The 11,369-nt window shown below is 35.6% G+C and overlaps 1 protein-coding gene across 3 annotated transcripts in view; it reads left to right on the forward strand.

The window, feature by feature from the left end:
• coq6 (coenzyme Q6 monooxygenase) overlaps positions 1-11,369 on the forward strand; it is a 46,515-nt gene that overhangs the window by 9,153 nt on the left and 25,993 nt on the right. Inside the window, exons 7-13 of one of the 3 annotated variants that reach the window (XR_015512777.1) lie at positions 1,465-1,527; positions 1,688-1,795; positions 3,572-3,774; positions 4,191-4,306; positions 7,110-7,276; positions 9,902-9,927; positions 10,654-10,740. Coding sequence is in view for 2 of the 3 variants with exons in the window: in XM_087289517.1 (XP_087145643.1) it covers positions 1,465-1,527; positions 1,688-1,795; positions 3,572-3,774; positions 4,191-4,306; positions 7,110-7,276; positions 9,902-9,927; positions 10,654-10,699 (729 nt within the window). In the remaining variant the exon portion in view is untranslated. 3 annotated transcript variants of the gene reach the window in all.

Consider the following 11,369-nt stretch of genomic DNA (forward strand, 5'->3'; position numbering starts at 1 on the left):
TTATTTTCGAGATCAGCTGCTGCTTTCAGTAGATTGGCAATAAATGTCACGTAAAATGGCATTCAAACTTGCATTACTACTGGATGTCAAACTTACATACTGCACCTTTAAAGTTCACCTCATATTATGTGTTTAACCTTTCTGTCGAGTTTGGGTAAAATCTGACCAATTTAAAACTTAAAACACTCATAAATATTGTGTTTTACATTTGATTGCCTCAAGGCCTTATGATATCTTTCACACTGTGCACTTGAACCTATAAAAGTGATGATCACTTTCATTGAATTTTGAGTGTTTTTAATCAACCTTGTTACACCTGTGGTGTTCCCGGTCAAAAGAAAACATCCCCCATACACACCACCCCAACTCACTAACACATTTCAGACTTTTGCAGGGACACATCTGATCCTCCAGCCTGATCTCACAAGGAAACGGTTCAGTCATACGAAAATGTCCGATTTTTAAAAGGTGGCGTGGCACCCAACCCATCTCTAAACCCAACCGTCATTGGGGATAAGCAAATTGTATGAGTGAGATTGTATGAATTCATATGGATAAGCCACTAAATCAATAAGTTATGAATTGCCATGAGATCCTCTATCGTAAAATCAACCTGATATAACAATGTATCATATCTTCACACAGACTAGACAGGTGTTTTATTATTTATTTATTTATTTTGTGAACCCCTCTGTGTTTCTTTCTTTTTTCTTTCTTTCTTTCTTTCTTTCTTTCTTTCTTTCTTTCTTTCTTTCTTTCTTTCAGATTAATAAAAATTTTCATTTCTTTGGTCAGACCTTGTGATAATTATTCAACGAGCTGTTTATTTGTAACTAAACAAAGTATTTTGATTTCTGTCATCTATTGTTCATTTTTTAATACATTTTCAGTGCATTTGTATTTTCACTGCAGTTATTTTATGTCTTATTCTATGAATTCATGGTAAACACTACTTTCAGACATTGTTCACAGCTAAAAAATGTTGATAAAAAAAATTTGCTGGCGATTTTTTTTTTTTTGTTTGTTTTTTTTCTAATTTAAGAGCAGTTAAAACAGAGCGGTCAATTATAACCGGAAACACTAAAGTAAGGGGCAGGATTTGAACACGACATGAGGGTTAATAAACTATTGTTTTGGCAATCAATTGATCAATAATGGATTATTTCACAGATCAGTCAGGCTTAGATCAATCATACAGCTAATATAAAAAAACAAGCAAGCTTAAGCTTTTTACAATGCATTTATATTGAACTTGAGGCTAAATGAATAGATCAGTCTGTTTTAGGTTTACCATCTCTTCTGAGTTCATCAATAAGTCAACTACTACAATGACATTGTGTTTTTAATACAACTTCAAAATTCCATTAATATTTATTTGTTTGCAGTTTTATATAGGTTCAATTAAATTAGATAGATTTCTAGTATGTAAATGTTCTCTCAGTTAACGCATTACCTGTTTTTCAGCCCACAGAAAATAACGTGGCTTGGCAGCGGTTCCTCCCAACTGGACCCATTGCGATGCTTCCCGTGAGCTGACCTTATGTGTTTATTTTGCCTTGTAAATGATGTAATTTGTACTCGATTTGTTTCATTGGACCATTGTGATATCACTTAGTGGTCAAATGGAAAATGCATGTGTTTGTAATGGTGTTCAAGTCCAGACGTGGTGTATGTGTCTGCTGTGCAGTTGTCAGACACGGAGAGCTCACTGGTCTGGTCCACCAGTCATCAACATGCGGAAGAACTTCTACAGATGGACGAGGAGAGCTTTGTGGATGCCATTAACTCTGCATTTGTGAGTAAACACTTACACTTTTGCCACACCTATAGCCCACACTTGTGTTTTTGCAATATTACAATACGTTTATTTTGTCGTGTAGACTGACAAAGCTGTCAAAAAAATTTTTTATTTATTTAAATGCCAAATCTTGGTTTTACATTTTATTTGTTTCAACTGAATGCCCTTTATCTGACCCTCACACCATTTTTTTTTCTTTTTGTTTGTGTTTCCGTTAAAGAAACTCCTCTTTTCCCAAGCTGGCTATTTTTACTGGCCTTACTGGTCACAGGCCTTTGCATCTGAGTCACGCTTGCCATCAAAACTGGTTTGCTAATTAAGCCCAAGGCCTGCCAGTGATGGTCATTACTCCACAGAATGTTTTTTTTTTCTGCAGACCGAACTCAATTTTGTGGCCTGGTCAGCATTTTACTTTAATTAGGCATGCTCCTCACATCTTTGCTGAAATACCTTGTCTTTTAAGACTGCACAAAAGGCAGAAGGTACAGTTTACTTCTAGTTGTCAAGATGATGATAGCATCAAATGAAAATTATGTCATAATTTACTCGCCTTCATGTTGTTCTAAACCAATATAACTCTCTTCAGAATTGCGGTGTTCCACTGAAGGATGTTTACGCAGCTTTTTCCCATACAATAAAAAGCAGCAGTGGCCAGGGATTGTCCTGATCCAAAAAGGACAAAAAGCACCATAAAAGTGTCACTTGAAGTAGACCATACAACTTGGGCTCTATTCTAAATCCTCAGGAATAGTAGTTGTCAACATTTTGACTCAAAGGCCCCTCAGTTTTTCAACACAAATGAAATTCAAAAGCCCCCAATATATTGAGTAAGATACTTCTTCCTGTATTTCTTCTTAAACTTAAGTGAGAAACAGATTATTCGTAATTTTGTTTTGTGTGTTATTTTATTAAAAATAACTATGAGTGTTTACATATCGATTAACTACAGTTCATTATGCGAGGCCAGACTCTTAAAATTATAAACAAAAAACAGGAGGAAAAAGTTCACATCTTTATATACAGTTGAAGTCAGAATTATTAACCTCCACAATTTCCCCAATTTCTGCTTAATGGAAAGGAGATAAATTTAACTCATTTCTAAACATAATACTTTTAATTTCTAAATTAACGGATTTATTTTATCTTTGCCATGATGACAGTAAGTAATATTTTACTAGATATTTTTCAATACGCTTCTATACAGCTTAAAGTGACATTTAAAGGCTTGACTTGGTTAATTAGGTTAACTAGGCAGGTTAGGGTAATTAGGCAAGTTATTGTATAACGATGGTTTGTTCTGTAGACTATCAAAAATATATCGCTTAAAGGGGATAATAATGTAATAGAAATAAATAGAAACTGCTTTTATTCTAGCTGGAAAAAAAACAAATAAGACTTTCTGCAAAATATTTTTTTTTTTATCAGACTTACTGTGAAAATGTCCTTGCTATGTTCAACATCATATATATGTATATATGTATATATATATATATATGTATATATATATATATATGTATATATATATATATATATATATATATATATATATATATATATATATATATATATATATATATATATAAAACCTGCTCCAGAATTTTTTATTTTTAATTGTCAATAATATATAGATGTCTCACTTATTTTATTTTTTTTTTATTTTTCTTTTTTTTATTTGGTCCATCTTTTCATTTAGTTAAAGTTTAACATCTAAGTTGTGAATTCAAAAACTCATGTACACAACACTCCTTTGTTTACTTCTTTGTTTTACTTCAGTGGAGTAATGAGAACCATTCTGAGCTGGTGGAGACTGCAGGCTCTCTGTTTCGAATGGCTCTGTCTGTCCTGATGCCTGACAGTGGCTCGGCACGTCAGCTTCCACCAAGTGTTTCGGGTATTGGTCCAAAGAGCCGGGTGATGTTCCCATTAGGCATGGGTCATGCCACAGAATACATCAGGCACAGAGTCGCCCTTATAGGGTATGTTTGCCATGTTTCACACCAGTCTTTGGTCTTTGGAATTTTTAATTTTACCAATGTGTATTTTGACTATGCCACTTCTCTTCCACTGCTGATGTGAACAGTGCTATTTAAAATTATTTTATTATTTATTTATTTATTTTATTTATTTAAATGACCTTTGATACAAGAAAATGCATATGTGCATTTATATGACTTTGACTTCTTAAGTGTGCTCAATATGTTATGTTTAAAGTGCCTTTATAATGTTTATGTGGTTGTCTTAGACTTGAAACTTACAGTAATTAGCGACATATAAATTTTGTTTTCATGGAGATGTTATGTTGGATTTAAGCAATTGACCATATAGAGAAAACTCTTTTCTCTCTATTTTGACTAGTGGTTTCATCTGTGTTTTCTTATTTTCCTAATTTCAGAGATGCTGCACACAGAGTACATCCTTTAGCAGGCCAAGGTGCCAATCTAGGCTTTGGTGATGTGTCCTATCTAACACAAGTTCTTAGTCAAGCAGCATATAATGGAAAAGACATAGGTAAGGCTCCCAACATCTGGATCAATCAAGTCATATAAATGTTTCCATCGAAGTTGTATCTATGTGAAAGTTCTTCAAAACACATTGCAGCAACCCATTGTCAAGACAGTCTGCAAAGGTTTAAACCAAGCATGAGAATGGGAAAGAAAGAGGCTAATAGTCAGACTGGTTTTACATGATAAAAAGGCAACAGTAACTCAAAAAACACTCATCATATTCTTTTGTATCTGTTTTACTTATATCTGCGAGACTAGATTCAATTATTGGCTAACATTGTTCCTAATGTATGTAATCTGACCTTCCACCAAGTTACCTTTACATGGACACACACACACACACACACACACACCTAATAGTACCTGACTATATTGTTTTTTTTTTTTTTTTTTATTGTTATTTTGTTATGCCAATTTATGTGCCTTTCTGCATATTCTAATAAAAAAATAAAAATAAAAAAAAACACTCATTACAAAGATTTTGCAGAATAGTGTCTCTGAACACGACAAACCTTGAAAATGTGAGCTAAGGCAGAGGCTATTTCTGTCAGATAAGAACAGGAAACTGAGGCTACAGTTGCTTACCAAAATTAGACATTAGAATATTGGAAAAAGTTTGGGTTGCCCTGTCTGATGAGTCTCGGTTTCTAGATACAGGTGGTAGGGTAAGAATATTGTATGAATCTATTCTGTCTTCACAGTTCAGGCTGGTGTTGTAATGGTGTTGGATGTTTTCTTGGCACACTTCAGGCCTTTAGTAACATTTAAGCAGGTCCGGCCCTAACCAATTTGGTGCCCTAGGCAAGATTTCAGGTGGCGCCCTGTCACATTGCAGTAAATTCCACTGCTAGTGTACATATAGTCATAAGAAACTAAATAGCTTTTTGATCGACTACTACAAGCTGGGAAAACGTCAGATAAACATGTCAATGCAATTAACATTATAGCTGAATAGATCTAATATTTACACATTTGCTTGAGGAAGGAATGATTGGGGTAGTTACATTACTATTACTATTTTCCATAACACCAATGCCCTTCCATAACATTAGCTGACGTTAAAACAGATAGCACTATAGATATTTATTGATTAGCAATGTTATGCCATATCTGTCAACGTTGGGATGTAAAAAATTTGGGATAACAAATAGCTTCAAATGATCAAATACATAGCAAACAATAGAAAATATTGACAATAAAATACAATTTTTTTAAAGCCAATGGCCTATGCAGAAATTAAATAAAGCTATAAAATTTATTTAACTTTTAATTGTATTTGCATATTGATTAAAGTTACTATAGTTATTTAGTGAAGAGCAGCAGATCAATCTCTCATTGTGTTTTGTTTGATAACAATGTAAGAATGCACAGATCTATGTGAATGAATGAAGCATTCGACTACTTTAGTAATTGTTTGTGCACATTTAAGAGAAAATTAGTTGTGTTTAAAATAAAACAAGCAGGACAGAGCAAAAAAAAAAACGAAAAAAAAGAAGCACTTTTCTGACGGTCCCTTACTAAGAGCGCCACTCCGCGCGAGCTTTCCTGGCTAAACGCATATCTTCGGCTAAACGGAGCAGTGGTGGTAATGTCGAGCGAAAAAAAGAAAAAGACAGCTGTGAAACATAACCAGCTTTGTCTTTTTGTAGGAAACACACTTAAGATCTTTTTAGGCCAAGAGGTTTTTGAGTTATTGCCATCTATTACTAAATGTGTCAGGAATATCAAAAACAAAACCAACTTATCCGCGCTCATTTTTGGCAGCGCCCTTAGCATTTGCCTATACTGCCTATGCCACGGGCCGGCCCTGCATTTAAGCATTGTTCAAATGCCACAGCCAACATAAATATAGTTGCTGACCGATCCCTCTATGACCACAGTGTACCCGTCTTGTGATGGCAGCTTCCAACAGGAAGTATAAAGTTCAGTCAAATGCCATCCACAGGCACCAGATTTCAATTTAACAGCACACCTTTGGGATGTGGTGCATTAAAAGGTTCACACCATGTAAGTGGATCAGACAAATCTGCAGCAACTTGGTTATCCTATCAGGACACAATAAGAAATGTTTACAGCAGCTAACAAGATACAAAAAATCAATGCCATTCTCAAGGCATAAGGGTCTAATACAGTACTAGAATGAGGTTGCTAATAAAGTGGTCGAAGAGTGTACTCTTATCCAATAACCATTAAACAAAATAACAAGCATATTTTTCTAGAAAGCATAATCTCATTCAAAAATAAATACATGAACTGTATTGTGAAGATACAGTTGGCTGGAAATGTGTCTAGAAAAACAGAGGCCTTCCTGGAATTCAGTTCAATTATTTGCTCAATGTAGAATCTTATTTCATTCATGGGTTATAATACTTTGGGTTCAGAAGATCTCAGTGGAGCTGTTTGTGGTTTTTTATAAGCTCTTTTCCATTCACCATTGATGGTGATCTTTAGTTGGGGAAAAGGAACTGGTTGTGCTGAAGCAGTATAGTATTTTTACTTGTCAATCTTTCCAAAAACTGCTCATAAATTTCTTTGCAGCCGCAAATGGAAACTTAAGAGAAAATGTTGACATCAGTTTCTTTGAAAATCAAAAATTAGTAACTGATGTGCTCATTATTTTATTTTTATTTAAATACATGGACTGTGGTGGTGTAAAAGTTGGCATCATTTCATATTTGAGTAAATTTGCAGAGATTAATGTATTTGCAGGTTATGTGCACGTGTGATAAGTACCAAATGAATTACAGTGAGAAGCAAAACTTTTGATAAGTTGGATAGTATTTAACCACTGGTCTTTTGAACTCTAGGAGCCATGCAGCACCTGTTGGAGTTTGAAACTGAACGTCAGCGACACAATCTTCCCATGATGACTGCCATTGACCTCATGAAGAGGCTGTACTCCTCTAACACAGCCCCAATGGTTTTACTGAGAACTTTTGGCCTCCAGGCTACCAATGCAGTGCCTCCACTTAAAGTATGATCACATCTATTACTCTTCCAACACTTTCATCACAGTTGCCAAGTCTCCATTCACATATTTTTATGCACATTTTGGAATATCGCAGAAATAAATGCTTAATGCAAACACCAAACGATGCGTAAATTTTGAAAATGCGAAGAAAAAACATCATCTCTTATTTCAGTTCCTTATCAAATCTTGACCCATCCAATGCTTGCTAATATCTGACATCTTCCGCTCCCCTAAAGATGCTTTTAATTTGTGCGCTTGAGCTCAACCACTCTTATGTCAAGTTCAGACTGCATGATTTTCAAAATAGTCGTGTCACAGAAGTTTTCACACTGCATGACTATCTGGGCTAGCGTTTTGCTGCTGCTTTGTTTACACTGCAAGATGGATCGGCGACTGGGGCTTTCACAATGCATGACTTTACATTAGGAAGAATCGCCGACAACTTCATCCAAACTACGTCTCACAGCCAAAAACACTTAGTATATCTTTTGTTATTAACTACATAACTAGAAAGAAATCTTTCATGGGGTAGAAAATGTATATATTTGCTCACCTGGGTTTGAAGGAAATTAGCAATTTCTCCTCAACTTCAACTTTCTGTATGACGCATCAAACAGACAAGGGTGCTCATGTCAAACCTCCACTAGTTTTTCCTCCATTTCTTGGGTCCAAATAAACCGAAAATGAGGGATTTTACCTTCTCCCCCAGCCTCCCACTGGCCTGCAGGTACACTCACACACGAACACGATGTTATTTTCAGTCAAAACTCATTTCACACGGCATGATTTGAATCGCAGACAGCTTAAGATATTTAGCATGCCAAATATCTTACAGGCATCGGCGACCCATTGGTGAATCTCTCAGATCGTCTCTTTGACAGTTCACACTGTGATTGTCACTTATGTGCACGAGCACCGATTTGCCTGTGATTTCAGGCTTTTGTCTGTTAGTGATGGGAAGTTCGGATCATTTTACTGACTCAGATCTTTGAGTCTCGTTCATCAAGATGAACAAATCTTTTTTCGAGTCATTTCGTTAATTTGGTTCAATTTGCCAAAATATTATTAAAATTCTACGAATTGCTTCCAAACACATCTACAACTAGCCCAAAAGGTTGATCACACGACAAATAAGTCATAAATAGAATATAAGAAGGAGAAAATAATAATACAATGTTTAACTGCTCTTTTGTCTATGATATGGTATTGTTCTCTCTTTGCTCAGCTCACCTCTTCATGTCTTCAAATGTCAGGGGTTCGTTCACGTTACACTGAAAGTCACATATAATCTTAATCAATGCACAGTCTAAGCTGATAGGAGCCATGATTGTTCGTTCATCACGTGACAGAATGACTCAAACCTGAGGACTCGAGAGATGAGCGGTTCAATTCTTTTTCTGGCTCTAAACGCGTTTGATTGGCCCGTGAGGAACAAGTGACTCAGACCCGATAGAGGACTCGAGAGATGAACGGATCAAAACTTTTTCCGGCTCTAAACGCATATGATTGGCTTGTGATGAACGAGTGACTCAGACCCGATAGAGGACTTGAGAGGGGAGCGGATCAATTCTTTTTCCGGCTCTAAACGCTCTTTTTCCGGCTCTAAACAATGTGATGAAGACTTGAAATTAACGATACTACCTGCACAAATGTGCGCACGCGCGGATGAACGAATCACTCCCTGAGAGGACTCGTAGTTCCCGAGTCATATTGAAGATTTGTTCAAAATGAACAAATCGGTTATGAACGACCCATCACTATTGTCTGTGATTTCTTAAAACCTGGCGGCGAGTCAAAATCGGGGCTAAAATCATGCAGTCTGAACTCGGCATCATATGATGAATTTGTTATTAACTATTTTTAAAAGGGGGAACTGCTTCTAATGCTGCACATTTTAGTTTTTTTTTCATATATTTAATTTGCATCTTTGGATGGAAACATGGCTAATGTCAGTTTCTTTTTTATTTCCTACTCTGAAATTGTACACTTTGTCCCTTTCCTCCAAATTCTTTCACTTTTCTTGAGCTCTGTGGCTCTCTTCTTCTGTTCTCCTTCCTTCCTATCCATGGCTCTTTCTTCGCTCTGTTCTTCTTCCAGCTACCGACTTTTTTTTTCACCTCTCCAACTTTTGCACCCTCTTTCACTCTTCCTCTGACTTTTTCCCTTCTCTAACCCCATCCCCCCATCTTGTCCTCTGATTACATGCCTTTCTACTCTTATCCGTGCCTGTAATTTACATGGTCAGGAGCTACTACTATGGCTATGTTTAGCCCTAAATTTACTGTTACCGAAAGTGTGGGTGGGGTTGCAGGGCTGTGCATGGTGGTGTTGGCTTGTGTTTTCACACTCCTTTTATTACAGGCCACTCTTATGAAATGGCTTCATTCCTTTACTAAGCGATTCCAACCAAAGGCCCGTAACTTTATCTTAGGTCTTCAGGGATATCTCTCTAATTCAGTGCTTCTATGATAGACGTTACAGACTAGGCTCACATGCCTGGAGGGTTTGTCACCCTTCGTGACCAAAATGTTTAGTTCTAAATAAAACTAAGCGGCACTTGTAGCTTATAAATATTGGTTACCTGTAAGTCACTTACCTGTAGTAATTATTTTTTTCTTGTACCCACAGGAGCAGATCATGGCCTTTGCCAGCAAGTAAAAACTGGGTAGTTGCTGGATCTCTAATGCTTTGTTCAAAGATTGTATAAGTGTAAATTAATAAATTATATTTTATTCCTTTGTCTACGAGTAAAGCATTTTTTTTATTTTGTTTACATTTACCCATATGAAATTTACCCATAAAATGTAACTCCTGCTCTTTCTTTGCTATTACGTGTTTTCCTATATTTCTATATTTGAATGTGTTGTGAGAAATGTAAATAAAGGCCTGTTGTAAAAACAATTATGCAAATGTAAAGAAACATGATTTTCTTATATGGGAAATTTGCATAATTCATAAGCCTGTTAAGCTGTTTTTTAAGGAATATAGGCAAGAAAGTGGAATTTCTTTTATGAAATCAAAACTGTTTTTGACTTTTAATATGAATATGTAAGGCTAAAGTTATCTATAAGTCAGTATGCTACAAAAAATGACGAAATTCCCATTAAGAAGTTACATGGTTTTAAAACTTTCTCAATTCTGCCAATATTCATCAAAAATATTGATGACATCACTCTGACCTTTAGCTTCTTGTCTGATATTGGTTCCAAGCAAATAATGACTAGACTATTAACCATATACTGCTCTATAGCCTACTTACTATAAACTGACACAACTGAAGCTGGTCACTTATTCAAACAAACTGCATTTTCTATATAGGTATCAGGATATTAAGGATTTGTTCATTAATTTTCCTTTGGCATAGTTTCTTTATTCATCAGGGGTTGCCACAGCGGAATGATCTGCCAACTTATCCTGCATATGTAAGCTGCAACCCAGTACTGGGAAAATAAGGATTTACAACTGGAGTAAGGATAGTTTTCATTGTGGTAAATGAATTTGGTTTTGTGTTAAATACGTAACCGGCATACCGCTCACATAGAGTGAAATACACAAACTGACATACAAAGGCCATCAATCACAACTAAATTAATAAAACAGAACTTTATGCATTAAACAATTTGGCACATTGGTGTTATGTATGATCTGCATTAATGTTTTTAAGTAAATGTCTAATGAAGTCTTTCACCATCAATTTATATGGAATCTAGAAAGTTTGTAACATGACGCAATTAGCCTATCTTTCATTTTAAATAAGTTACCTTTGGACCAGGATTTTAATGTCCAGCCATGATGTGCCACCATTGAGGATTAAAATCAAACAGTAGCCTAGTAGGCTAATTTGATTACTAAATAAGTGGGCTAACTTGTACATTTTCGTCGTTTTAGCTGTCATGAACTGAACTGACTATCGCGATAATTTTAAAGACTCGTGATTGTCAAGTGGTTGAGGCTATTTTCATAATTGGCGCGAATTTAAATCAGCTATGGTCGATACTGAGGGGATGGCAACAAATTCACAGTAAAATTCTCTATTACGTTCATTTTAATCAACAAGGACCTCGTTTGAAGTAAGTAAACAATAATATAGTTTATG

Source organism: Danio rerio, chromosome 17 (assembly GCF_052040795.2).
Source record: "Danio rerio strain M-AB ecotype USA chromosome 17, GRCz13ab, whole genome shotgun sequence".
Lineage (NCBI taxonomy): Eukaryota > Metazoa > Chordata > Actinopteri > Cypriniformes > Danionidae > Danio > Danio rerio.